This window comes from Camelus dromedarius, chromosome 17 (assembly GCF_036321535.1).
Source record: "Camelus dromedarius isolate mCamDro1 chromosome 17, mCamDro1.pat, whole genome shotgun sequence".
Lineage (NCBI taxonomy): Eukaryota > Metazoa > Chordata > Mammalia > Artiodactyla > Camelidae > Camelus > Camelus dromedarius.
In genome coordinates, this window is record NC_087452.1 from 2528396 (window position 1) to 2555619 (window position 27224).

A 27224-nucleotide genomic window follows, 5' to 3' on the forward strand; every position below is an offset into this window, starting at 1 on the left:
CCAACACTTGGCTGCGATCGGGTGGATGTGACACCAGCTACGTAACCCCTGCCTTGTGGGTGTTTCTGGACCTCCGTCTGCTGTCACAAGTCCGGGCGTAGCTCGTGCCCCGGCCATGCGGTCTGCGCCTGGGATCCGTCTGCCAGCAGTTAGATTTCTGGAAGGGGAAGGGCTGGGTCACTTTTTTTTTCCTTTTTACACCGCAATGCGCCGTTTTCTTTTATTGAGGTAAAATGCGCGTCACATAGAATTGGCCTCCCTGACTGTTTTTAGGGTACAAATCAGCGGCATTGAGCACAACATCCACGTGGTCTGTAGCCACCCCCCATCCGCCTCCGGAAGCTTCTCATCCTCCCGAGCTGAAACGCCGCCCCGTCAGCCAGGACTCCCCCCTCCGTCCCCTCCGCCCTGCTCTGCCCTGCCTGCTGCCTCTGTGAACGGCCCGTTTCCGGGGACCTGATGTCGGTGGTGTCATGTAACACCTGTCCTTTCGTGTCTGGCTTCTGCCGCCGTTTTGGGCCGTATTTTTAAAAGACTCTTTCAGTCTTTTGTCTTAGAGCGTTCAAATCACACTGCCTCTCTCAGTCGCGTTTTCATAGTGGCGCCTCCTGCGGTGGCTGCTCCTTCACCCTGGGGCCCTGTCTGCTGACTCACCGCGTCGCGGTGGTCGCTGAGCATCGTGCACGTGCGTCCGCCTTCTGTCCGTGGGTGTGCGGGTGGCTTCCAGTCCGGGGCTGCTGTTTGCAGGCCCCCGGGTGTGGAGACCACGGGGCGCCCGTGTCTCCTGGGCGTGGACCGGGGCACGAAATCACTGTTTTTGGGTTTGGGTATCTCCGCCTGACTCGAGGATGGGCGGTCGTTTTCCAGGCTGGATTTATTCTCCCCCTGCTGCTCTGGGATGTAGAGGTGGGGTTCCTGCCAGCGTCAAGGTCAGGCTCTCCAAGCCGGCGGGGCCTGGCATCCTGATTCCGAGGGGCAGACCGAGGCAGAGTGTCCGGAAGCTGGGATGGCCCTGGCCTGTGTCGCTGCTCATCCTGGGAGGCCAGTGAGAGCCTGCAGGGCCAGGCTGCCGCTGTCACAGCAGGAGGTGGCCCTCATCTGTCTGCCCACCTGCTTGTGAATAGCTGGCAGGTGAGGAAGGCCGTGCCCCCTGCAGGGCGAGCTCGGGCGAAGCGGACAGAAACTGGGGAGTCTGTGAGAACCCAGAGGAGAGCAGGGGCGGGATTACTCTTCTGCTGAAGGGATTACTGTCTGGTCCATCCTTTCGTCGGTCTCTGCCTTCGTGTTTTAATTAATTAATTGGAGAGCAGTCACCAAACGCCTTCCACGAGCTGGGGTGCGGAGGTGCTAGTCACTGTCCTTGGCCAGATACTGCGCGTTCTCGCCTCCTGTCTTTGCGAAACGCAGGTGAGGAGAGGTTGCTTGCCCATTCTACAGGCACGGGGATGGAGACTCAGAGGACGAGTGACTTGGCCGCATCCCCCAGTCCGGGAGGGGTGGGCCTGGCTGGACCCCTGTGCTCACGGTGATGGTACAGAGGGAAGATACAAGGACATTGTTGGATTTCATGTTGTTGATGTAAACTTTGCCAGGGATGTTGTACACCAAGGGCCGGCTACCCCACCCAGCCCCGGGTTCTGTCAGGCGCCGGGTCTGTGCTGGGCACTGCGGACCCTGAAGTGACTCTGACCCATTCTTGGCCCCTGAGACCTTCTCTGTCTGGTGGCTAAGGCTGGCATGCCACTGACAGTGACGCCTTGGTGGAGATACGTCCCAGGCGCTATTGTGAATGAGGCTGGAGGAGGGGGTGCTGGTTCTGCCCGGGGTGGAGGTGGGCTGGCTGGAGCACAGCGGATGGAGAGGAAGGGAGTTGTGTGCAGACTGGCTCCTCAGGGATGGGTGGTTGGACGTTCGATAGTTGGACAAGGTGGAGGAAGGGCATTCCCAGCATGGAACAGCACGTGCGAAGGCATAGCAGAACAGAAAAGCCTGTGCGGCTGGGGGAGCAGGGTGCCAGCTGGGTCTGGGCTGTGCTGTGAAGCCCTGATTGTCACACCAGGGAGGGGTGCTTCATCCTGTAGGGCGGTGGCCTTGCAGTGGGGTCTCTGGACCACAGGGCTCCCCAAGATGATTCAGGGCTGGGGAAGGCCCAGGGCATTATGAAGAAAACAGGGTGATATGATGAGGGTTGGCGTGCAGGTTAGTTTCGATTCGGAAGTCAGGGAGATCCTCCCTGAGGAGGTGAGAGCCCCGGAGGAGGATAGCCCTGTAGAGAGAGCGTGGGGCAGAGCACAGGGAGAGGGCGGAGGATTCCAGGCAGCAAGTGCAGTGCGTGCAAAGGTCCTGGGGCAGGGAGAGCCTGAGGGGTTCACATGGAGAGAGTGAGTGAGAAAGGAGGTCAGAGAAGGGAGATGTGGTGGGGAGGTTGCAGGGCCATACTGTGTAAATCTTTGTAAAGAAACAGGATTCCAGGGGGCTGTAGGCAGAGGAGAGACGCAGTCTGATTTATACTTGTGAACATTCATTCTGGTACCATCTGGAAGATGAACTGGAGCAGGACCCAGGGGAGCAGGGAGCCTCTTGGAACAAGAGATGGTGGCAGAGTGAGGGGCGAGGTGGGTGACCTTTGGGGTGCCCCGTGGGTGATGGATTGGAGGAGGGAAGTGAGGGATAAGGGATGGGCCCAGGAGGGTCCTGAGATGGGCGCAGGGAGGACCTGTGGGGAGGTGGTTTGGGGGAAACCTGCTGCTGAACAGATTCTGGCTGTGGGTGCACCAGGGGAGTGCCTGGTAGTGGCTGCTTCTCCAGCTGCGTGTGTGCCGGAGTCTCGAGCCAGAGACGGCGTGCAAGAGGGGCGAGGTGGGGACGACCTGTGAAGCTCAGAGGCCGGATGAGATCAGCCGGGTCGGGGTGTGGATGGAACAGGAGGAGGCCCTGGGGCTGAAACTTCAAAGAGTGGGTGCCCAGGAGCGGAGAAATCGCCCGAGAGAGACAGAGGCGGTACCTCGGAGGGGGGGCCTGGGGAGCAGCCTCTGGACGAGAAGCTGGGCTCTGCCTGGCCCTGCCGCCCAGGGTTTGGATGGTACCTGGCTCCTGTGCTGATTCCCCCTCCTGCTCCAAGTGGGTGGCCCTCCCAGCGTAAGGGGCCATGCCCCTGAGTTCCTTTGCCTGGAAATGGGGGGAGCCAGGGTGGGAAGGCAGGAGAGGATGCTGGGAAGGCTCCAGGCACAGGCTGAAACCTTGGGAGGGGCCAGAAGGCAGCCCATGGGGAAGCGGACCCTCCGCTCAGGCTGGTGCTTTAGATGCTCAGGGAGGACCTTCAGGATCGGCTGCATCAGGTCGCTTGTGCACAGACATAGGGAAGCAGAGGCCAGAGATGGGGAGGGGGAGGCGAAGTTGAGGCTCGGGCTTGCAAGCCCACTTCACCTGTGGAGTGAGTCTGGTAGTCATGCTCACCCGTAATACCTGTGGGGCTGGAGGTGCTCGGACTCACGCCTGGCTGGTGGCCGGCACCCAGGGCGTCCCCGCTGTGACTGTTACCCTGATAGGGCTCCCATCTCGTGTCGCCTGGCTGAGACCCAGGGGTCTGTTGCAACTGCCTAATCTCTGTGAGGCTATCTTGGAGCAGGCTTAGGGAGAAAGAATGCAGTCCCGTCAGAGAACGGGCACTGTGAGCTGAGCTGTGCAGAAGGCACAGGCTGCCTGGGTGGGGTGAGCTCCCCACCACTGGAGGCATTCAAGCAGAGTGAGGTTCCCACGTGCCCAGAGTGTCATGAGAGAGGGTTAAGCATGGAATGGTGGCGCCACTCTCAGCGGCCACCAAGGCTCAAGTCCTGGCTCTGATATTGTCGGGAAAGAGACAGGCAGGTGGAAGAGTAGGTTCATAAATAAATACACACGAGGGCTTCGCACGGTGTGGACGCAGTGGGTGCTGGGAGTGAGGGGTGCGGTGAGACCGGGGCTGGCTTTCGCCGCACAGGTATTTTACACTTTATGCAGTTGGTTTTCCTTTTCACTTGTGGATTTTATCCTCACCCCTCCCAGCTTTTTTGAGATATAATTGACATATAATGTTGTGCAAGTTTCAGGCATACAATGTGATGCTTTGATACACAGATGTATAGTGAAAGGATTGTTACTGTAAGGTTAGTTAGCACATCCGTCACCTCACACAGTTACCGTGTTCTGTTCTTGTTTGTGGTGAGAACGTTTAACATCTACTCTGCCCGCACAGGAGCTTTATAGTATGTGATAGTGTGTTGTTAACTGTAGGCCCCGTGCCGTGCCTCAGGTCCCCTGGGCTTACTCATCTCATGATGGAAGTTTGTGCCCTTGGCCAACGTATCCAGCCCAGCCCACCCCCCTGCCCCTTCCTGGCAACCATTTGACTCTGTTTCTGAGTTTGGTTTTTTTTTAGATTCCTCATACAGGTGATATCACCGTATTTGTCTTTCTCTGTCTGACTTATTTCACTTAGCATAGTGCCCTCAGGGCCCATCCATGTTGTTGCAAATGACAAAGTTTCGTTCTTTTTCGTGGCTGAGTAATATTCTGCCATGTGTAAGGATGTATGTGTGTGTGTATATATTATGTATCACATTGTCTTTGTCCAGTCATCCACTGACAGACACTCGGGTTGTCTCCGCATCTTGCTGCTGTAAATAACGCTGCAGTGAATATGGGGGTGAAGATACCTTTTTGAGTTAGTATTTTCATTTTCTTCAGATAAATACCTGGAAGTGGGATTGCTGGATCACATGGTTGTGCTACTTATAATTTTTTGAGGAGCCTCCATACTCCTCTCCACAGGGGCTGCACCGATTTCCATCCCCACCCCCAGTGCACGAGGAGCCCCTTTTCTCCACAGCCTCGCCAGCACTTGCTGTCTCGTGCCTTTTTGGTAAAAGCCGTCCTGACAGCTGCGCGCTGATCTCTGGCTGTGCTCCGACTTGCCTGTCTCTGCCGATTCCTGCTGTTGAGCGGCTTTTCACAGACCTAGCCGCCGCTTCTGTGTCTTTGGGAAAATGTCTCTTTTGGTCTTTTGCCCGTTTTTTAGTATTTCTTTTTGCTGTTGAGTTGTGTGAGTCCCTTATATGCCTTGTGTGATAAACCCCTGACAGGTGCACGGCCTGCAGGCGCTTCCTCCCGCGCTGTGGGCTGCCTCTGCCTCATGGCGGCTCCTTTGCTGAGTGGAGCTGGCAGTTTGGCGTCGGCCCCACTTGTTGGTTTTTGCTTTGGTTGCTTGTGCTTTTGGTGTCACGACCAAAGCATCATCGCCAAGATCAGTGCCAGGGACCCTTCCCCCAGCGATTTCTTCAGGAGTTGTGGATTCTCCCCGTAGCCTTCTGTGATGAGTTCTGAATGCCCCTCTCTGCTGCCACTGCTGCTTTCTCAGTCTTGTCCGGTCTGGGTGATTTAGGTCTGGTCCCTCAGAAGCGGAGCTGAGTTGGGGGTTTTTGTGCACGAGGTGGTTCATGTTGGGAAACTGCCCAGGGAGAGGGCAGGGAAGGAGCTGGACGGTGCTCCTGTCCTGCGGGGCGCTCTGGGTGGTAGTGGCCCCACAGGGTGGTCCCCTTTGAAATGGGGCTGGACCTCCGTCACCCATTAGTGGACCATATTCCTCCCAGCCCCTCCCCCCTGGGGTAGACTTGACCTCCCCGGCAGTTCTGCAAAGGACGGTGCACTCGTGAGCCGCTAGCGGTCCGCCCGCACAGGCAGCTGGGGGCTGAGTCACCTGCCAGTGTTGGGATCTGGCTGGGTGCCAGCAGCATCTCCGTACCTGCTGACCCAGACACCTGGGAACCCTGCGGCTCCTCCAGGTGGTGACTCTGCCCATGTTGCCACCCACAGTGTCCACGAAGGACCTGATGGAGACGTGCTGTGCAGCTGGACAGCAGTGGGCCATCGACAATGACGAGTGCCTGGAGATCCCCGAGAGCGGCGCCGAGGGTGACGTGTGCAGGTAGGTGGGGACCCGCGCAGGCAGGGCTGCACATCCGCCGTGTCCGGCTCCCTGCGTGCCTGGCCCTGGGCTCCCTAGTGCATGGTGCGCGCCCGGATCACCTGCGTCCAGGTGCATGAGGGTGATGGGATGTGGCTGCTGTGGGCCAGCTGTGGGGAGCCCAGGACTGGCCCCAAGAGCAGTGATGAGCGACACCTGGGAGCAGGTGGTAAGGGGCCACTATCACCTGGGAACAGTTAGGTGCTTCTCTCACCAGCGTTCAGCCCTCTTTCTTTCCCTGTTTTGCTGCCCTGGGGTCTCCAGAAGGCTGGCCTCCCACCATCCGCTGCTGCCCGTGCCCATGGCTCTTCTGACCATGGTGCTCTCAGCAAAGGAGCATTTACACCCACGCCTCCCTGTGCCAGGCTCAGGAGACCTCCTGGGCAGCCACTCACCTTTTCTTTTTTTAGGAATGCCGTCTTTTCTGGCCTTCTCCTCCTCCCAGATAAGGAAGATAAGGTTCAGAGAGGTGATGTGATTCACCCAAAGCCACACAGCTCGTCAGGAGCTTGGCCTGGATTAGACTCCATGTTTCCTGATGTCCAGCCCATGATGCCTTCTTTAGAAACATTTGTTTATTTATTTATTTTTCAGCCTCCCTTTTTTTTTTAATTGAAGTAATGTTTATTCACAATGCTGTGTTTGGTTTCCGGTGTACAGCATAGTGATTCAGTTATACATTTATTTATATATATATATGTTCTTTTTCATATTTTTAGAAACATTTGAATTCTAGCCTGGTCCCTTCCCCTTCCCTGCGGGCGTCCCACCAGCTCGGGCTGCCTGGGCATTAGAGGTTGCACCTTCAGGAATTTTGAGCTTAGTGGTCTGGTGCTTGCATCCCTCTTGTGACGGGAGACTCACTACCTCACAGACAGCCAGTTCCATCACGAGGTGGCCCTTGCTGGGACATGCCCTTCCTCAAGTGGGGCTGAACCCCACCTCTTCACGCCCCCTGTTTCGTGTGCTGGCTCTGCCCTGGGGTGGCCCTACAGATGGTGGAGTCATGAGCAGGGACCCTGGAGACGACTCCCCTCCAGGCCGACCCACCCAGCCCTCCGTGAGATTGGGTCTCCCTTTCCTTCTCAGGCTGTGAGGGGCTGGGGGGACTCCCTCCCTCCCTTGCTGGTTGGGGATACTGAGCACAGAGTCCAGCGGGGCCCAGTGGGGCCCAGGCCTGAGTCTTCCTGGTTGCACTGAGAACAAAGCCTGGGTCACTTGGTGGGAATGTGCAGGCCTTGCTGATGCCCCTCCCACCAGCACTGGCCCTACCTGCAGTAGATCTTGATGGGGTGTCCCTTCTGGGAGCTGCAGCGTCCTGCTGTGGGGCTTGTGGTCCCTCCTGGAGGGGGTCTCTGGGAGGAGGGGGGCACCTGGTAGGGCTGAGGTGTGCCTCTGTTGCAGGACGGCCCAGAAGCACTGCTGCGTGTCCTACTTGAAGGAGAAGAGCTGCATGGCCGGCGTCATGGGGGCCAAGGAGGGCGAGGCCTGCGGGGACGAGGACAGTGACACCTGTGGCGTTTCCCTGTACAAGGCAAGCTGGGCCCTGGTTTGGGCATTAAGAACGCAGAAGTGGGTAACACAGGAAAATCCCCACCTTCATGCTGCCTTCACATTCTTTTCTGTCACTTAGAATACTGTCCCCAAGGTTCATCCATGTTGCAGTATAGGTCAGACCCTCCTTCCTTTTCAGGGCTGAGTAATATTCCACTGTGTGGAAGGACCACATATCATTTATCCTTCATCCATTGATGGATACTTACGTTGCTTCTGCCTCTTGACTACAGTGAATAATGCTGCCGTGACCATGGGTGTAAGAAAGCCCCTGTCTTGAGGGAAGACAGTACTCACACTTACATCACATTGGCTGGAACTTAGTCTGGTGGCCACCTAGCTGCAAGGAAGGCTGGGAATGTAGTCTGTATTCCTAGAGATCATGTGCCCACTGCACATTGCAAAGGAGGGAAGACAGACACGGGGGGCCAGCAGCTGGCTGGCTGTGCAGCAGAGAACGAGGGCAGACTAGGCAGCGGAGTGGTTTCAGAGAATATCACAGAAGGAGGTATTTGGGGGAAGAAAGAGGCAGGAGTTGAAGAAACCACAGTGTCGGGAGCATGCCTGTCACAGGGACCTCAGGAGGAGGGCACCATTCGGCAGACGATTTTGATTTTGGTTTTTGTCACGTTGGGGTCAGTTTTTCTCCAAAATAGCTGATGTTAGGGAAAGGATCTTGGTGATGGGCAAGTTTAGAATTCCATTTGTGTTTATGTGTTTGATCCTGGACCAGTCCTCTTTCCTTAGCCTCAGCTTCTCCATCTACAAAATGGAGATAAAAATCCCTGTCTTGGGGTGGTCGTGAGGGCCAAGAGGTCCTGCAGACGAAGTGTTTGTTAAGTACACAGATGTGTTCACCACCGGGAGATGCAGTCTGGAGTGTCACTGAGCTGTTGCTGTGTAACAAACCATCCCCAGAGTAGTGGCTCATGCCCAGCTCAGCTCATGAGTCAGGGTGGTTTTGCTGTCCTGGGCCGTGTCCAGCTGACCTTGGCTGGGCTCGCTCACGTCTGCCCCAGCGAGTGGCTCTGTGGCACTAGAAGGTCTAGGACGGCCGCAGCTGGGACACCGTTTCTTTGCTCCACGCGGTCTCAGCCTCCAGCGGGCTGGCCTGGGCTTGTTCAGGTGGGGGCTGTGCAGGGTTCCAGCACAGGGAGTAGGTGCGGGTGAGGCCTTTTGAGGCCTAGGCTCAGATCGGGCACCCTCACTTCTGCCTCATCCTGCCGCCCAGAGCAGATTGTGAGGCACAGTCAAGAGGCTGGAAAATGCGGCCTCTCTTTTGAGGGGAGGAACTGCAGTGTCAGACTGCAAAGACAGTGACAGTGAAGAGTGAACAACTGGGGCTGCTGTTGCAATCACTCTACCACAGTTGCTTAAACAAATTAGACTTTATTTTTGGAGGTAGGCAGTCTGGGACAGGAGTGGATCTACACAGTATCTTCCGGCTCCCAGGCTTCTGTTTTTCTGCTCAGTCATCTGTAGCTCGTAGTTTCCATCTTCAAGGTCACCTCATGACCCAAGATAGCTGCTAGAGCTCCAGCCATCATACCTGTTCCAAAAAGAAGGAAGGAGGAGAGAAAAAAGATATACTTTCAAGCTGGGTCAACCTGGGTTTAAAGCTCTCCTGAGAGCTTCACCCAGTGGCTCCTGTCTCTAACCTCAAGGGACCCTGAAAATGCTATCTTTTAGGTAGCCTGGCTAGACTTGTGGCCTGTTAGTAAACATGAGGGTGGTTAGTGGGTGTGGCTGGGGGTTAACTTGTTCTTTTCATGAGAGGCCGTTTATGAATTATTGCAAAAAACTTGCACTAGCTGAGCCCGATGTGGGAAATGGGGACAGATGACACCTCTGTCCTGGAGAGCACATCCCGGGCAGAAGACTCAGACAGGGGTGAATTTGCTCCCACTTATCAGCCCCTCCCCTGAGCCAGGGGCCCCGAGTGAGTCCCAGGGGCTTGCAGGCCATGGGGAGGGCCCTGAGGGGCCGGCTGGGCAGTGACAGCGGGTCTCTCTCCAGCAATGCTGTGACTGCTGTGGCCTGGGGCTCCGCGTGCGGGCTGAGGGCCAGTCGTGCGAGTCCAACCCCAACCTGGGATACCCCTGCAACCACGTGATGCTCTCATGCTGTGAGGGCGAAGAGCCCCTCATTGTACCTGAGGTGCGCCGACCTCCGGAGCCTGAGGCTGCGCCACGGAGAGGTGGGTGCTGTTCCCCAGGCCGGGCACATGGGCCAGCTGGGTGACTGGGGAGAGCTGCTGGCTGCCAGGCAAGGCTGGGTGCCCTCTGGCCTTCTGCGGGGACCCTGGTCCACCTTCATCTATGGCTTGAGGCACAAGGTCTGCTCTGGACTGAGTTCTGTGACCTCTGATGATGAACTCTGCCCTGTTATTTCTGACATGGTGACCTCACTCAGTTTTCTACTCACCGTCCCCTCCCCCAGCCACCCACCACCCATCTCCCTCCACTCTCCACCCACCCACCATCCTATTTCTTTGTTCACCTACGCATCCATAGTCTTCCTCCCCATCTGCTCGTCCACCCATCCATTTCACTCATCTCCATCCCATCCTCTGGTCCATCCTCCACCACCCGTCACCCCATCCACCCATCCATCCATCATCCATCATCTATCTGTCATCCATCCATCCATCATCCATCTGTCCTTCATCCATCCCCCATCCATCCTCCATCCATCCATGCATCCACCCTTCATCCACCATGCTGTCTCAGCTGAGTACACAGAAGGTTCTCGTGGGGACCTGATCTGATTTCCCGAGGGCCTGTGGTCTCAGCCACTTGCTGGGCCCCACCCGACTCCTGTGATGAGTGTGGACCCCGCCCCAGTTTCAGAGGCGGAGTTGGCGAGCCGGGAGGCCCTGTCGCTGGGCACAGAGACTGAGCTGCCCAACAGTCTGCCTGGCGACGACCAGGATGAGTGCCTGCTTCTCCCCGGGGAGCTGTGCCAGCACCTCTGCATCAACACCGTGGGCTCCTACCGTTGTGCCTGCTTTCCCGGCTTCTCGCTGCAGGATGACGGCCGTACCTGCCGCCCAGGTGAGGCCCAGATGGTCGGGGCAGGAGCTGGCGCAGGGGCGGGCCTTGGCAGCAGAAGGTGGTGCTCTTGGCATGGGAACTGCGGGATACTTCTCCTCCCACCACCCCAAATATTGGAACCCACAGGTGTCAGGGGTCCCCAGCGTTGGGTTTGTGAGGCCAGGCAGACCGTCTCCTTCCTGGAGCTCCGGCTGAGTGGCAGCCCCGGCACCCCGCCCTGGACTCAAGTGCAGGGCCAGGGCCTGGGCCGCAGAGGCCCCACCAGCCCAAGCTGTGTTCCCAGCGCTCCCTGGCAGGCAGCCCGGAGCCTGCCCCACCGCCTGGTCCATTTGAGTCTAGACAGATTCGTTTGAATCTAGAAACTCTTCCTTCTCCCTGCCTCCCCCCACCCCGCCTCCGCCCTGAATTGCTGTGAGATGGATTCTGTCTGAGCTACGTTCCTCCCTGAGCCTCAGTTTCCTCCCCTGTGAGGTGGGGGTGGGGGATGAAACGAGGCTCCCTCTGCCAAGTGCCCGGAGTGGCACCTGTTGGGGCCTGAGGCCTGGCTGAAGACGTGCAACCCGCCTCCTGTCTGCTCTCCCTGTGACAGATGATGGCCCACAGCCGGAGGCTGCAGAGGAGTCTGCACCGAGGCCCAAGCTGCCCCAGGCGGCTCCCAACACCATCGCGCTGCCGGTGCCACAGCCCAACACCTGCAGAGGTAGGCGGGCCGCGGGCAGGTGGTGAGCCCTGCGGGGCTGGGCGTGTGCAGGGCTGCCCGGCCCAGGGCTGCCTCTGCTCTGGCGATCGCCTGGCCCTGCCGTGTGGGGTCGGGCGAGGAGCTGAGAGAGACAGAAATCGGAGCACAGCCTGGGGAAAGCGTGTGTGACCCCACGATGGCCGTCAGCTACTTCTGATCTCAGTTCCTGTCAAGCTGAGAGAATAAAAGTCTAGCCTGCCCACGCGCCAGGGAGCCTGCGTTCCGTGATGTGTGGAAAGTTCTCTTTGTTCTTCCTCCCCCTGCCCCCTCTCCTGTGCTTCAGTTCTGTGTCTCATCACTGTGACTTGAAGGAGGGGTTTGGTGGGGGTGGAGGCAGACCCAGAACATGGTCTCAGGCGCCAGCCGTGGGACAGATTTAAGGGGTGACCTTGTAAGGAGGGTATGGAATGGGGATCCTTGGCTCCCAGCCCCTCCACCTGGAGGCTGGAGCCTGGGGTGCTGGGCCTGGTGGTCTCTCATTTCTGTGTGCTTTCCTCACAGACAACGGGCCCTGCAAGCAGGTATGCAGTGTCGTCGGGGACACAGCCATGTGCTCCTGCTTCCCCGGCTACGCCATCATGGCGGACGGCGTGTCCTGTGAAGGTGAGCGCACACCCGCGCACACCCGCGCACACCTGAGCTGGCCAGGGCGGGCCCAGAGCGGTGGAGGTGGGCCGGGTCTAAGACCGCTGCATCACTGAGGGAGCAGGTTTGGCTGCTGTAATGACAAGCTATGAACTAAGCCCCTGAAACAAGGGCTTGTCACGTCACCTGCACAGGTGCTCGTGCAGCCCAGGGCGGGCCCACGGGCGGGCCGCGGCCCCGCCGCTCCCATCTTGTTGCCCTGCCACTCCCTGGAGCAGACCTTCTCAAACTGGGGTGCAGGGACTGCGGGATCCTGAGAATTCCACGTGGCCCCAGAGATCTGACCCTATAGGTCTGGGGAGGGGCTCCAGGCTCCCTAGCCGACACTCTGACTAGCTCTGTCCTCGGGGGCGCCCCCGTCTGAGTGGCCTGAGTTGGTCTGTGACCATCCTGTCCTGTTCCAGCCGCGGGTGGAGCCAGGACAGGGCAGAGCCTGCTCGGTTGTCTCAGGAAGGATGTCCCTCCCGCTGGCCCCTATGGGGAGGGGTCGCCCCCAGCCGGTGGTGCGCTCTCAGTTCTGTTCTGTAACCAAGGAGTGGATGTTGGTGACTTTACCTTCACAGAAGCGCCGAAGAGGGTCTAAAAGCATGTCCTTTTCTCACCTGCGACCCCGCTCAGTCTGGGGCCTCTGTGGGCTGGGAACTCCCCCGTGAAAGGGGGCCATCGACGTGACTCCTGTGGGGGTGGTTCCCACTGTGAGTGACACCTTGAGACTGCATCTCCTTGTGTCTGGAGGCAGGGCAGGCAGGAGCCTGCAGATGGTCTAGGAAATGCTTTAGTTCAGGTTCAAGTTCGGAAGACGGGACCCTGGAGAGGGGTCTAGGGGTAATAGGGTTAAGTCTGTCTGGCAAAAGACTCACATCTCTGCCAGCAGCTGAAACCCACCTCCAGCTCTTTGGCTGAGACTGTTCTGGTGTAGATGGAAACCATGCTCATGCCCAGAGAGGGCGGGAGACTTGCCTAGGGCACACAGCATAGTGGTGACTGGCAGGCCTTTCTCTCAGATGCTAGGCGCAGATCTGGCTTTGCTCCCCATCTCCCAGGGCCCTGCAGACATGAGGCATGCATCTCTCCTGGGTCCAGACTCCTTCGGGCCTCGTCAGGCCGTGGCTGGCTTCCGTGTCCCTCCCTTCCTCTCTTCAGGGCCCCCGGCAGTAAAGGTGGCGGGGTTCAGGCCAGAGGGTGCAGATGGCGTCGGAGGTGCAGCTTGCCCTGCAGGGACGTCCCGCTGAGCTCTACCCTGTTTAAAATAATCAAACAAGTTACCAACAACGGGAGCTCAAGAATTTCTAAAAAATGTCCAGAGTTCAGGGTTCTCTTGAAACTTTGTAGCATGTGTCCACAAGGAACCCCCAGCCCAGGTCTCTGTTTGGACATAGCATAGGCCCCACGGTGGAGTAGAACCCCCTTTGCCCCTTATCCTGTTTATGTCCCTGTCTTGTCCCCCAAGCATTTGTTTGCAACCCCAGCCATCGTGTGGCTCCCTTGGGCGCCCATGGAGGTGGAGTGTCTCCAGAGCATGGGTGGGAGACGGCCTCTGGTCCCGTCGGCTGTGTGACCCCCGGCAGGCTGTCGACCCTCTCTGAGCCTCACCCTGCTACCTGTCCTTGCTAGGGCTCCTGCTCCGACATCTTTTGACTGGACAAACTCAGACTTGGGCCCAAAGCCCGGAGGTACCACTGATGGACTGGGAGGCCCTCGGCAGGTCGCTGCCTCTGTCTGGGTCCCAGTTGCCCCATCTGTCACTGGGTCTATCTGTGTCACTGGAGGCCACGCCCCTCTAACGGCCCTTCTGTTTTTCCTCCTGCGGCTGTCACTAGACCAAGACGAGTGCCTGCTGGGTGCTCACGATTGTAGCCGGCGACAGTTCTGTGTGAACACACTGGGATCCTTCTACTGTGTCAACCACACAGTGCTCTGTGCTGAGGGCTTTATCCTCAACGTGCACAGGAAGTGCGTGGGTAAGCCAGGGCCCCGCCTGCACCACCGTCCCGGCTCTCCGCTCTGCTCCACACCCAGCCCGCCACACTGCGGCCACATGCTAAAGGGCCTGCCCTTTGCATCTGAGCTCTCAGCACGGCCCCCACGCTCCGTGTCTTGCCCTTCGTGTCCTGGTGTCCTGTCCTGCTTCTCCACCGACACTGCTGGGAAGCTGCTTTCCCCAGGGGTGGGCCTGAGTCAGAAATGCACTGAGGAGTGACCTGGCTGGTCACTGAGATGAGGTCATTGAGACATGTGGGCGGCAGGATGGGGTGAGTGGGTTCAGAGGCAGGGAGGCCTGGCTTATAAGCAGGACCCCCTAGTGTGTCTGTGACCTTGAACTTCCTCCCAAGCCTCAGTTTCCCCAGCTGTGAAAAAGGAGCACTGAGGACATTGCCCCCCATTTGGAGATTATGTGACTGAGTATGGTTTAGCCAGAGCCCGGGGCACAGTGAACACGGGATGTCAGCTGCTAAGATGGTCTTAGACGCGTCCAGTCCCTTCAGAGGCCAAATGGATGGGGCTGGTGTCCGGCCGCCCCAGCTTTGCTCTCCAGAGAGGCGTTCATTTGCAGCGTGACCCTGAGCAGTAGAGCCCCCCTCTCTGAGCCTGTTTCCTCACTGCTAACCTTGGGGCTTGGCAGACTGGCAATGGCTGGTACCCAGCTCCCGGCCGGCGCGCAGATGGGCCAGTGCCCGGTGCTGCGCCTGCCCCCCTGCCGCCCATGCCCGTGTGCGCCAGGGCCGGGCTCTGGATGTGCTCTGTGCGCGGCAAGGACCTGCTGCTCCCCCGCAGCTGGGGTCTGGTGTTTTCGTGGAGGAAACATTGTGGACCCGAACAGAGATAGACCCAAAGTAGTGGGGGATCGGGGCCGACTGGGAACTGCTGGGGCAGAGAGACAGGCCAAAGGAGAGGTCGTTCCAGCCGGCTGCATCTGGACACACTTCCTGAAGAAGTGTGCACCGGTGTCCCTGGATGGCTGGGACTTGGGAAGGGTGTGCAGGGAGGAAGGAGCAGCTGGAACAGAGGTGTGGAGACAGGAACAGTGCTGTGTGTTCAGGGCACGTGCCTAGACCCCCGTCTGTTGTCTGCCCTTGAGGACGATGCCCAGCCTGGACATGTCCTCTTCCTCACCCGCCGCCGCTGGGCAGATGGGCCCGTGGTGCCGGGCTGAGCGGCCAGCGCAGACATGTTTGCCCCTGGCCTCTAGCCGTCGGCACAACATGCCTCCTCCGGAGTCTGCTTGTCAGTGGTGGGGTGGCAGCTCCTGTCTGGGTTGTGTCTGTGTGTGCGTCTGGGAAGGCGGTCCCCCGGGGCCGGTGAGCGTCCCCCACCAGGATGCGGGTGTGCAGGCTTCCCTGATGGCCCGGAGAGAAGGCTTCGTCCTTAAAGGGGTCCCTGGGCAGCTGGGAAACAGGCTCTGGGATTACAGAGCAAAGGTACATTCCACTCAGCAAAGTTTATGGTCTTTCTGTCCTTATTCATCCTGCACAGACCTCGAGTCTCTCCTCTTAGCCCTTCTGTTCCACCTGCGTGTTCATTTCATCACGTGAGCACTCACTGTCCATCCCTTCCTCATCCACAGACGTGTCTCCTGCGGTGCGTTTGTGAGCTGTAGGCATGATTCGTTATCCCCGGCTGGTGAGGTGGGAGACAGGTGCCTGGATGAAGGCTGTGGCCTCTGCAGCCAGAATGCCTGGGTGCAAACCCACTCTGCCGCTTGCTTTTGTAAAACCTGAGATGCGTCATTTACCCCCTCCGAGCCTCAGTTTCCTTACCTGCGGGACGACACAGTAATAGCACCCACCTCCAAGGGTCACTGTGGTGATTAAACGAGTCTGCGTAAAGAGCTTGCCAGTGTTTGACGTCATGGTTATGATCCGGCCAATGTGTTATGCAGAGGAGGCCTGCAGAGGTAGTGAGCTCCCCATCATTGGAGGCGTGTAAGCTGAAGTGGGGCAGTATTGGGCGGTGCCAAGTCCAGGGGTCGTGTAGCAGACATGCGGGAATCCCCTGTGCTTTGCTGTTCGCTTTTTATGCCCTGTCCTTCGAGGACTGTCTTGGGCCCTGGGCAGAGTGTTCTGGGTGGGCTCTGAGAAGATGGGAGCCCTGGAATCTGGGGCCCAGTCTGCAGCCATGGGGAGAGAGCTGGGCACTGTGGGTTCTGTTCCTGCTGTTGCCACGTGCAGGCTGGGAGACTTCAGTCCAGTCACATCCCCCGAGACTTACTTCCTTGTCTGTGAAACAGCATCTCAGGGCGATGGAAGTGCAGTTCCTGTAAGCCGCCTGATCCCTTGTGAGCCTCAGTGAGTGGTGTCTGCTGCTGTCTGTCAGCACAATTCCTCCCAGGCTGTGGGCACACTGGCCTATGACGTTCTGGGGTCCTGGGACCGTGTCACCTACTGTCAACCCGGCCTGAACCTCAGAAATCTGTATCTTGCCCAGCCAAGCATTTTTGGAGACCTGCAGGCCCAGAACTCTCCCTTTCGCTCCCCCTCATCCCCACCCAAACCAGGGTTAGCCGGGTCTGTACCCCAGTTGGTCACCTGTGAATTTGGGAGGGTCTCCTGCCCCGTGGCCCTGTCTCCTGTCCACCTGGTCCCTGCCACCCTGGTAGGCTCAGCTCAGACATCACTGCCCTGTGAGAGCGACTCTGACAGCCTGGGACCCAGAGCGGGTGGCGCTCTGGCTGCGGCCGGGCCGGGCCAACTTCTCTACACAGCATCTCCATCCCTCCTGTCCTCTCTCCCCTGCCATCTGGCAGTTCCATGGGGGCAGAGGCTGAGGCCGACAGATGTCGTGGCCACTGGGGCTTGGCACAAAATAGTTCAGGTGTGTCCAGGGAATGAATGGATCGGCAATGACTGCAGCACGTCCCTGCCAGGGTGCACAGGCACGAGGGTGTCATCGGGCACCTGTGGTGGCTGGCCTGCGGGGACGTGTGAGGTGGCCGTCTCTCTGGTTCTCCCCCACCCTCCCTGGTGTTTCTTCTCTCTCTCTCCCTTGCTGGCTTCTCCCCACCTGCTCATGCCAGGAGGCAGTCCTCAGCCTCTTTTCTGTGTCCTGTCTCCCAGGTGACCTCGGCAGTGACCACTCCAAGGTAGCATCTCCATGAAGACCCCTTCCTCTGCTTGCCTCTTGACCCTCAAACTTGGTGTGACCACAAGGGCTCCTGGCCTTCCCCTGCGAGCCTGTGCCTCCCAGCTGGCCCCATCCCAGGTGCTCTCACCTGTCCAGCTGCTTGGCCAAAAAGCTGTGCAGCCTCTTGTCTCCTTCACCTCACCCATCACAGATCCTGTCGGGTTGACCTTTGCAGTATTTCCAGACCCGACTGCTACTTGCCTCCATGGATGGCAGCCTGAGCCCCCCATGACCTAGTCTAACAGCCCCTCACCTCTGAGTATTCCACTGAGCCAGTTACTCAGCCCACTTCCCTCCTCTGCTGGAGCCCTCGATGGCTCCCACCTCCCCCGCATCTCCTAACACTCCTCTCTCCCCGGCAGCCACGCCCCTCCTGGCCAGCCCCCACCTGCCTGGCAGGCTGTCCCTTCTGCCTGGACATGTGCTCGTCTCACTGTCACCTCGTCGGATGTTTGCTCAAGTGCCCTCTGCTCTGAGGATCCTTCCTCGACTTCCTACTTAAGGTGGCACCCACCCCCGCTGCACCTCAGCACCCTGGTCTCCATCACCCACTCTCTTCCACAAGACTCGCGACCACCTCCTTCTCACGTTTGCTCGTCTGGTGTCCCTCCGCACCATCACAGGGTTTCTGTCTGTCTTGTTCACCATGTGCTCCTCGGGCCTGGCACAGTGCTGTCGGCACATGCAAGGTGCTCCCCATGAAGCTTTGTTGAGTGAGTGGTTGCATAGGCAGGGCTCAGCGACTGTGCTGCAGGCTGGGAGGTGAGCACCTTGAGGGCGGGGCCAGCTGGCTCTGCGCCTTCCGGGAAGCAGCCTGCAGCCTCTGACACTCGCCCTCCCCGCAGACATCAACGAGTGTGTGACGGACCTTCACATGTGCAGCCGGGACGAGCACTGCGTGAACACGGTGGGCTCCTTCCGCTGCTACAAGTCTCTCACCTGCGAGCCCGGATACGCGCTCCAGAATGGAGAGTGCACAGGTGAGGCGTGCCCGCTGGAGGCCCCGCCCACCTCCCGCCTCCTGGCCCGCCCCAGCCCCGCCCCATCCCACCTCCTGCCCAAAGCCTTGCCCCTTCCGGCAAGCTCCCAGCACTTGGGTTTCTTGCCGGTGGGAAGACCCCACAGATGATGGATGGTGTTTGGGGCGGGGCGGGCGTCTGAGACTGGTGGGAGGGTCAAGGTAGACGTGTCTGGGTGTCAGTTATTCCCCTCCCCACGCCTCGCTCCTCTGTGGGTGTGCTGAGGTGGAATGGCACAGAAGGATCACTTCTAACCAGAAAATTCTAGGCTCCTAAGAAGAGAGAGAATTCCCACTGAACCGTTTCAGCAGATGCTTCCCCAGCTTGGTCTGTGTGCCTGGGTTCTCGGTGTCAGGGCTACTGGTGGGCACCTGCTCTTGTTTCTGACCTCCTGATGAAGCAGGCAGGGGCACACAGGCAGACCAGGATGGCGGGTGGCCGCTGGCTGGGGGTTCCTTTAGCTGGGGATCCAGAGAGGCTAGCCCCCTGTGGAGGTGATGTCCAGGTGGAGACCTGCAGGGTGAGATGCCCCTGGGGAAGGTGTTCCAGGCAGAGGCAGCAGCAAGTGAGAGGCATTTCTGAGGAGACAGGGGTCTTGGCACAAGGAGCAGAAAGGAAGTCTCAGGCGGGAGCCTGTGCCAGCGGGAGGGGGCGCAGCGTCGGCAGCCCTGGTTAGGCGAGGAGTTGGAAGTCTTTCACACGTGACGGAAGGCATTTTATTTCTAACTGAAAACGTCCAGAAGAATGAGATGAGACCCAGGAGGGGGAGACCCACAGAAGTGCCTCATTATTGCAAGCCTGGAGGCTGCCTGTGAGAAGAGGCCCTGAGGCCGGGCGAGAGCTCAGGGAGGTGGATGAACACACTCACACTCCGGGTCCGCCCTAAGCTGGGCGTGGAGCCGGGGTGGGGTGAGCTGGGAGATGAGCCCAGCCCCCTCGGCACACCCATGCGCACAACCTGCGTGCACGTGCACGAGGGCACACGCAGACCCCGGGCAAGCCCTCTTCGGAGAACCCTGACACCTTGTGGCGGGGGTTGGCGCCATGCCACTCGCCCTCTGTGTTGCTTTTCTGCTCCGTGCCTCAGTTTCCTCGTCTATGAAAACAGCCTGATGTACCTCTGAGCACAGGGCTGGCACTTTGTAAGCCGTGGGGCGCTGCCCAGCAGTGAGGGCCCCTGTGCCCTGCTGTGACCACACTGCAGGTGGGGACAGGGTACCATCCATCCGTCCTCAGGAGCTCCAAGACTGGTTGCTGCCAGTGCCAGCCCCCGACAAGCCTGGAGGAGCGACTTTAGGGATCTGAGCACACACCCCCGTTTCCGTCCCAGGGGGCGGGGCAGAGGTTAGGCTCGCAGGCCTGGGAGCAGCGCCCCAGCTGTGGAACCTTGTCTGTGCCTCAGCTTCCCCTGTGTGAGGAGGGGCTCATCACAGCCCCTGATTCTGGGTTAACCTGAGCACTAAATAGCACATCTTGGGGGCTGGGACAGCGCCGGGGGCCACGGTGGAAGGGTGATGTCGTGGTTACGCCGGCACGTGCCACGCCGCTCCCGCAATGCAGGAGACTGTTGCAACGGTCAGGGTCACAGTGGGGAGGTGTGGCCGGGGCCCCTGACGCTGGCCCTGGTCTGTATGGCAGATGTGGACGAGTGTGAGCTGGGCACGCACGGCTGCCAGGCGGGCTCCGTGTGCCAGAACACCGAGGGCTCCTTCCGCTGCCAGGCCCGGCAGCGCTGCATGGAGGGCTTCCTGCAGGACCCTGAGAGCAACTGCGTGGGTGAGAGGGGCCTGGGAGGGGCGCTGCCCACCCTGGGCATCCCGGCGGGGGTCGTCGTGGGCGCGGGGCTCCGAGGGCTTTAGGATGGGGGGGCCCGGCCCGCTGGCCTCCCCTCCCCCAGCGTCAGGGTCCCCACCCGGGAATGACATGTCAGTGCCTGGGCCCTAGGAAGCAGGTGCAGGATGGAAGCTCTTGTTATCCTGAGCTGATGATGATCTCATCTGGGCTGAGCTGCGTCTCTCGTGGCCTCAGTTTACCCACGTGTGGGATAGGACTGGTGTATCTCAATTTTTTTAACCTAGCCAACAGTGCTCGGGTTCTGGGAGGGGGCGCCCCTGGGTCCTGGGACAGTCTGAGCTCACAGCCCTGACCTGGCTGGTTTGGGGCCTAGGGCAGCCCTAGAGTCAGATGCTGGGGCCTGGGGAGGGGCTGCACCGGGCTCCCCATCACCTGCACCCACCCCCACAGACATCAATGAGTGCACGTCCCTCTCTGAGCCCTGTCGGCCTGGCTTCAGCTGCATCAACACGGTGGGCTCCTACACGTGTCAGAGGAACCCCATCATCTGTGGGCGCGGCTACCACGCTAGCCAGGACGGGACCAAGTGCATGGGTAAGGCCCGCCTCCCCGCCAGCCTGGCCTCCTGGTCCCCTGGGCGGCGGGAGGCCCGAGCCGGGGGAGAGCCCGGGCCTCAGGGTGCCCTGCGTGCCTCTCCCCGCAGACGTGAATGAGTGTGAGGCAGGCACGCACCAGTGCGGCGAGGGCCAGGTGTGCCGCAACCTCCCCGGCTCCTACCGCTGTGACTGCAAGGCCGGCTTCCAGTGGGACGCTTTTGGCCGGGCCTGCGTCGGTAGGTGGGGACCGGTGGCTGGGACCCCCTCTGCCTACCCTGAGAGATGCCCACCTGCCCCGGGGCCCCCCGGGCCAGCCTGCTGGCGGCCTCCTTCCTGCCCCTCCCCCCACCCTCTTGCTCTGCCCAGGCCTCTGGGCTTGACCGCCTTCCTACTGTCCTGTTGAGGCTTTGCTCTCGGTCCCTGTCACCTTCTTTTCTGGCCCTGTTGTGTCTCTGTTCCCTCCATCTCCCTCCAGCGTCCTCACCGCTTCCTCTCCTAGTCCCTCCCTGTCTTTCCTCCTGGATTCTGGGGTCCCTCTCCCCATGCAGCTGCCCTTCTACCCGGGGTGGAGGGAACTGGCTTCCGGGCCACCTCTGCCCCCGACTGAGGCCAGCCCCGCCCCTGCCACAGACGTGAACGAGTGCTGGGCCTCGCCGAGCCGCCTGTGCCAGCACACCTGCGAGAACACGCCCGGGTCCTACCGCTGCTCCTGCGCCTCTGGCTTCCGGCTGGCTGCCGACGGCAAGCGCTGTGAAGGTACCACTGCCCTGGGCCCCGAGCCCCAGCCTCCGCCGTCACCCCCACCACCCCTGCTTCGGGCCACTTCTCCACCCCTCCAATGTGGCTGGACATCAGAGGCTCAGAGATGAAGCCAGCATGGCCCCCCAGAGCTCAGGGCCTGGTAGAGCAGATCAGCCAAGGGGGTGCTCCGTCTCCCCATCCTTCACTCACATCGCTTATCCCCCGGGGGTCAAGGGCAGGTCCTCGTCAGCACCTCGGTGACGCCTCCCAGAGCCATCTGTACCAAGTCCCGTGGACCCTCAGTGGGGCACCGTTTAGCTCTCCACCAGGGGGATCCGAGCCCGACCTGTGGCTGCCTCTTCCAGGCAGCAGGCCAAGACTCCACCAGCAAGCCCATTCCTGCCCCTGCCTCAGCTGCGTGTCCCAGGCAGGTTCCTTGCCCTTTTCCGGGCCTCCATCAGCACCAAGTGGAGGCTGGAACTAATGGTCTCTCCAGATCAGGCTCCAGGTGAGCTGGGACCTGGCCGTTATCTCGGGGCTGGGGGGCTCCACCCTGACCACTGGCGGCTTCTCTGCAGATGTGAACGAGTGTGAGGCCCAGCGCTGCAGCCAGGAGTGCGCCAACATCTACGGCTCCTACCAGTGCTACTGCCGCCAGGGCTACCAGCTGGCCGAGGACGGGCACTCCTGCACTGGTACCTCTCCTCTGCCTGGGGCCCCTTCCCGAGAAGCATCGCGCCTCGCGTGCGGGCTCCTGGAGAGTCCCCGCCTGGCAGGCGACACACGGGCCACACAGAGCCTTAGCCTGAGGTCGGGGTTCGAGTCCCAGCTCTGCAATTTCCTGGCTGTGCCGCCCGGGGCACGTGCTTCCCAAGGCCGACTTCAGGCTCCCACTGCCACCCTTCCCCGGCCACAAAGTGGAGATGATGGTCCTGACCTCAGCCGGATGAAGGATGAAATTAAATACAGTTGATCCTTGAACGATGTGGGAGTTAGGGCCTCCCCTCCCTTGCAATCGAAAATGCATGTATAACTTTCCAGTCGTCCCTTTGTATCCGTGGTTCCACGTCTGTGATTCAGCCAAGGGCGGGTGGTGTAGATCTATAGAATTTTGGGGGAAAAAATCAGCCTGGACGCAGACTGTGCAGCTCAAACCTGTGGTGTTCAAGGGTCAGCTGTACTATGTCCAGCTCCTGTCTGGTACCCGAGGGGCCCTCAGCAGAGAGTAGCAGTTAAGGAACAGTCTGAGGGAGGAGGCCCTGGAATGGGGTCCTGTGTGCTATGTGGCCACAGGCCCCTCTCCCTCCTCAGCTCTGTTGTCCTCATCTGTAAGACGGGCCCCCAGGCCGTGGCGGGGACAGGATGACCGTCAGTGGTGGGGCCCTGTGGTCCGGGGCTTCACGAAGGGCTGCTCTTCTCTCTGGCAGACATCGATGAGTGCGCTCAGGGTGCCGGCATCCTCTGCACCTTCCGCTGTATCAATGTGCCCGGGAGCTACCAGTGCGCATGTCCAGAGCACGGCTACACCATGACGGCCAACGGGAGGTCCTGCAAGGGTGAGGGAGGGCCCACCCTCGCAAATAAGCACAGAAGGCCTCACACAGCTCGCTGTGCACTTGGAGCTCTGACCCCAAGTGCATAAACAGAGTGGTCAACGCCACCAGTGGCCACATTAACCAAGGTCTATGCCTAGGACGAGGGAGGTGGCAGTCTTCCTGCTGCCTGACCCAGCTCAGTCTTCGAGGCTCAGCCTCCGCTCTGGGCCCTGCCCTGGGAGCAGGATGGAGATCTTGTGGGGTGGTTCTGAGAGGCAGGAGACCTATCCAGGGAGAAGCCTGGAGAAGAGAAGCCTCAGGGGTCCCAGGAGCTGGCTTCCTGGCGCAGAGCTGCCTGCTTTTTAATTTAAAAAATAATTGGTATGGGTTCCGTAAAAGACAAGGGTGTTACCTGCTGTAAATAGCAGTTTCGACTTTATGTTCCTAGAGAGTGATCTCATTTTTGGGACCAAGGCTCTGTTTCACCTGGTGGTGGCAAAACACGGTGCGGGCACTTATTGTAAAGCTCAGACATGTCAGTGACTTTCACTCTTGAAGGTGCTTCAGGCTGAACACCTGTTTGTGTTCAGGACGTCTCTCCCTGGCCCCTCCTCCCTGGCCAGGCTAGCGCAGGGCCTGGGGGATGGCCGGATGTCACATGGGTCCGTCCTGGCACCACAAGGGCGCCAGGCTTGGCTCCTGGGTGTGGAGTGGATGGACGGGGTAGGGTGCGTGTGCGGGCAGGTGAGCTGTGTGCTCACAGGACGGGCGGCTCTGAGGCCCAGGCCTCCAGGGCGGGATGGGTGGCTCAGAAGAGGGTCTCCAGCCCTGGGGGATCCCTCCCATCATGTTCCTCTGCTCCCCCCAGACCTGGACGAGTGTGCGCTGGGCACCCACAACTGCTCTGAGGCTGAGACCTGTCACAACATCCAGGGTGGCTTCCGCTGCCTGCGCTTCGAGTGTCCCCCCAACTACGTCCGAGTCTCCGAAACGTGAGTGCCCCACCCCAGGCGCAGGCCTGGGGACCCTGCACGATCCCGTGCTGCCCAGGGAGAGGCCAAGTGACCGGTGGCCCCTGCCTTCACCACCTCCTGCTCCTCACGGGCCCCACTGTCAGGTCTGTGGCCTGAGTGACCATCAGTGGTGCAGAAAGACACCTTGCAGAAAGTCTGGGGACTAGAGATGAAAGGAGGAAGGCTCACAGGAACCCTCAGTCCCTCCCTCCCCCTCTCTCCTCCTCGTTCTCTCACACACACGCGCGCGCAACGTGTCAGTTACCTCCTGCTGTGTAACGCGTTATCCCCAGACTTACCCCTGCATATGACAAGCAGTTATTACCTCACAGTTTTGGGGGGGGGGCACGAGTAAGGGGCAACTGAGCTGGGGGGTCTGCTCAGGGTCTGTTGGGGCCGTGTCATCTGAGGACTCGCCTGGGCCTGCAGGACCCGCAGCCCACTCGTGGCTCCGGGTGAGAGGCCTCAGCGCCTCGCCACGCAGGCCTGTCTGTGGGGCTGGAGCTGCCCCAGCACGGATCGTCGAGAGGACAAGCGGCAGTCCTTCGTAAACTGACTTAATCTTAACAGCGACGTGTTATCGCTGCTGCCCCTGGCCACACAGTCCCGCACTGCGGAGGGGTGTCCCCTGGGAGGGGACACAAGGTGTGACTGCCGGAGGCAGGACACCGGGGGCCATCTCCCAGGCTGGCGACCACGCTCCCTGCTGACGCCTCTCGGCACTCTACCGTGTTCCCGTCCTTTCCTCACTAAACCTGCACGTCCATCAAGTACTCTTGTTTCTCCTGTTGCCCGACTTGTTTCCCGCTGTGTTTTCCTTTGCTGGTTATTTTCCAGGTTTTTAGTGACACATGCTTACAAAAATGTTCAAAAATAAAAGCACAAAGCGAACGCTCTTGCTGCTCCGCCAAAACTAGTTGCATGACTGTGGACGGCGGGGTCAGAGGGTCCATCTTCCCCGGCGGTGCTGTCCCGCGGATGTGCTAGTTTGTCCGAAGCTTGCTTTCTCTGCCTTGCCTCCTCTTTCACGTCTGTGTATGCAGCGCCCCCGGGCGGCCTTTCCCAGCATGTGCGCGCCCGTGATAGCCCCCCTCCCCCCCCCCGCCTGCCCCGCTGCCGTGTGCCGTGTTCAGTAGGATACACACTGCCAGGGAGTGTCCAAGTGCAGGTGTGTTGGGACATTTAGGTGTGTCTGGGCGCCTCTGGGCAGGGGACCCCCCTTCTCTGGGTTTTAGTTGCCCCGTCTGCAGCATGGGGTGCATGGTAGCGCCACCCCCAGGGTCGGTGCGAAGACTGGATGAGTGAAAGCACGTCGTGAGTTTACGCAGTGTGTGGCATAGCCTGGCACTGCACGGTGTTACTCCAGCCCCGCATGGCTGTGCGCTGCCGTCCACCAGCTGGGGAACTCCGCTCAGACCGTCCTCTGGAGCTGCAGAGCCCGGGAGCCCCAGCCGCGCCCCATGTTGGAGGCACTGAGGTTTCAGACAGGGATTTGGTGATGGAGGTGACAGTGCCTTGTGGTGCCGAGAAGAGAGCAAATTGTTGCTGGGCTTAGAAGTCGCGGCTGTGGGCGCTGTGGTGTCTGGTGGAGGCCCTGTCATCACTGTCACCTGGCGTGGCCGAGGCTCCAGGCTGTCTCCTCAGTGGGTGTGACTCGGAGCTCTCTGGTGCTCAGAGAGGGAAAAAGGCAGACCATCCCAAGTTAGAAGAGGAGATGGCTCAGGAGAGCCGATTATGGAAGAAAAGGGAATTTGAAAAATGACTAGAACAGTTAAAACACCGTGGCCAGGGAATCCATGCACAGGGGCAGTGCGCAAGGGAGAAATAGATGCAGGAAGGTAAGCATGAAGGAAGGCAGGAAGGAGCTCGGGGACCAGTACGAGCTGCTGGCAAACCCTGCCGGGCACTGTGCTGAGCCCTGCATGTTTATAAACTCACCACATCCCGCCAGTGAAATCGCAAGGCTATTAACCCATCTTCCAGATGAGAAAGCTGAGGTCCAGAGAGGTTAGGGGACCTGTCAGAGCGGGGCTGCTAGAGCTGGTGGTGGAGGCCGGCGCCGAGTCCGGGCTGGGTGGACGTGGGGTGGAGGCGCGGGCGCGAGGTCGCCCGCTGACGCCCACCGCCCGTGCGTCCGTCCTGCAGGAAGTGCGAGCGCGCCCTGTGCCACGACTTCATGGAGTGCCAGAACGCGCCGGCGCGCATCACGCACTACCGGCTCAACTTCCAGACCGGGCTCCTGGTGCCGGCGCACATCTTCCGCATCAGCCCGGTGCCCGCCTTCGCAGGGGACACCATCGCCTTGACCATCACCAAAGGCAATGAAGAGGGCTACTTCGGCACGCGCCGCCTCAATGCCTACACCGGCGTCGTCTTCCTGCAGCGGTCCGTGCGCGAGCCGCGGGACTTCGCCCTGGACGTGGAGATGAAGCTCTGGCGGCAGGGCTCCGTCACCACCTTCCTGGCCAAGATGCACATCTTCTTCACCACCTTCGCTCTGTGAGGCACCGCCGCCCCAAGGGCGCGTGGAGCTCCGGGTCCCCCGCTGGTCCTGCGCCCGGCCCTGCACCTCCCTGCGGGGCTGACCGCTGAGTGGAGCCTGGGGGCCGGGCGGGCACCTGGCCGGTTTACTCTGTAAATTAACTTAATTTTGCTGACTCAGGCCTCTCCTGTGCTCCACCCCGGGGGGAGCTTTGAGGGCAGTTCCAGGCTGCAGGTGCCTTAGGGGTGGGGTTGGCTGGCTGTGACGAAGACTGGAAACCGCGACCATGTTGGAGCTTCTGGACTCAACTGGGTGACCTGTCCCCAAAGATGATACTCTGTTTCATGTGCCACTGTGATTAGCTCTTTACCTTTTTTTTTAGTCATTTTATTTTTTGTTTAATTATAAACGTAGTATGCATACATTGCAAATATATATATATATATATTCAAATAGTACAAAAGGGTTATAAAATTAAAAAGTGGAAAAAGAAAACGCACTTCCTTTGCTGAAGTGTCTGCGGGGACAGTGGTGTCTGAGTGCCTCGGGCCCCAGGCCGGACGTCACGTTGGGTTGTTGAACGGGTCGCAGCGGAAACGTGCTGGCTTCTGACCCTTTCTGCTCATCCTGTTTCTCCCCCTCGCTCCCTACCCGTCCCCTCTTCCCTCCTCTCCTTCTCCGGGCGCGGACCTCAGCTGGCCTGTCACTTTGGGTGCCGTCCAGGAACCCGACGTCTGCGTTTAGCTTCGCTTGCTCCGCCTCCTGGCCTCGCGCGGTTTGTGCCCTGTGACGGGCCTGTGTGGCGCCGCGCAGCGTGGGCACGAGCTGACGCTCAGCTCGCCCAGCGCTTCCTCAGGCCGGCCGGCCTCCGTTGGTGTTACCTCCTCGGAGGCTGTGCCTCGGTGTTCCGGCGTCGTTGGCCATCACTGTC

The 27224-nt window shown here is 59.8% G+C and overlaps 1 protein-coding gene across 3 annotated transcripts in view; it reads left to right on the plus strand.

The window, feature by feature from the left end:
- Window positions 1-26780, plus strand: part of FBLN2 (fibulin 2) — a 67510-nt gene extending 40730 nt beyond the window's left edge. For 2 of the 3 annotated variants that reach the window (XM_064496198.1, XM_064496199.1), the window contains exons 3-18: window positions 5851-5962; window positions 7406-7535; window positions 9572-9752; window positions 10399-10608; window positions 11198-11308; window positions 11849-11950; window positions 13813-13953; window positions 17959-18093; window positions 19771-19908; window positions 20377-20520; window positions 20630-20758; window positions 21153-21278; window positions 21842-21958; window positions 22691-22819; window positions 23667-23790; window positions 25957-26780. In XM_064496198.1, coding sequence (XP_064352268.1) covers window positions 5851-5962; window positions 7406-7535; window positions 9572-9752; window positions 10399-10608; window positions 11198-11308; window positions 11849-11950; window positions 13813-13953; window positions 17959-18093; window positions 19771-19908; window positions 20377-20520; window positions 20630-20758; window positions 21153-21278; window positions 21842-21958; window positions 22691-22819; window positions 23667-23790; window positions 25957-26314 — 2387 coding nt within the window. In that variant the 3' untranslated portion in view covers window positions 26315-26780. The remainder of the gene's footprint in view (window positions 1-5850; window positions 5963-7405; window positions 7536-9571; window positions 9753-10398; window positions 10609-11197; window positions 11309-11848; window positions 11951-13812; window positions 13954-17958; window positions 18094-19770; window positions 19909-20376; window positions 20521-20629; window positions 20759-21152; window positions 21279-21841; window positions 21959-22690; window positions 22820-23666; window positions 23791-25956) is intronic. The other variant, XM_064496200.1, reaches the window with a different exon arrangement.
- Window positions 26781-27224: the final 444 nt, after the last annotated feature.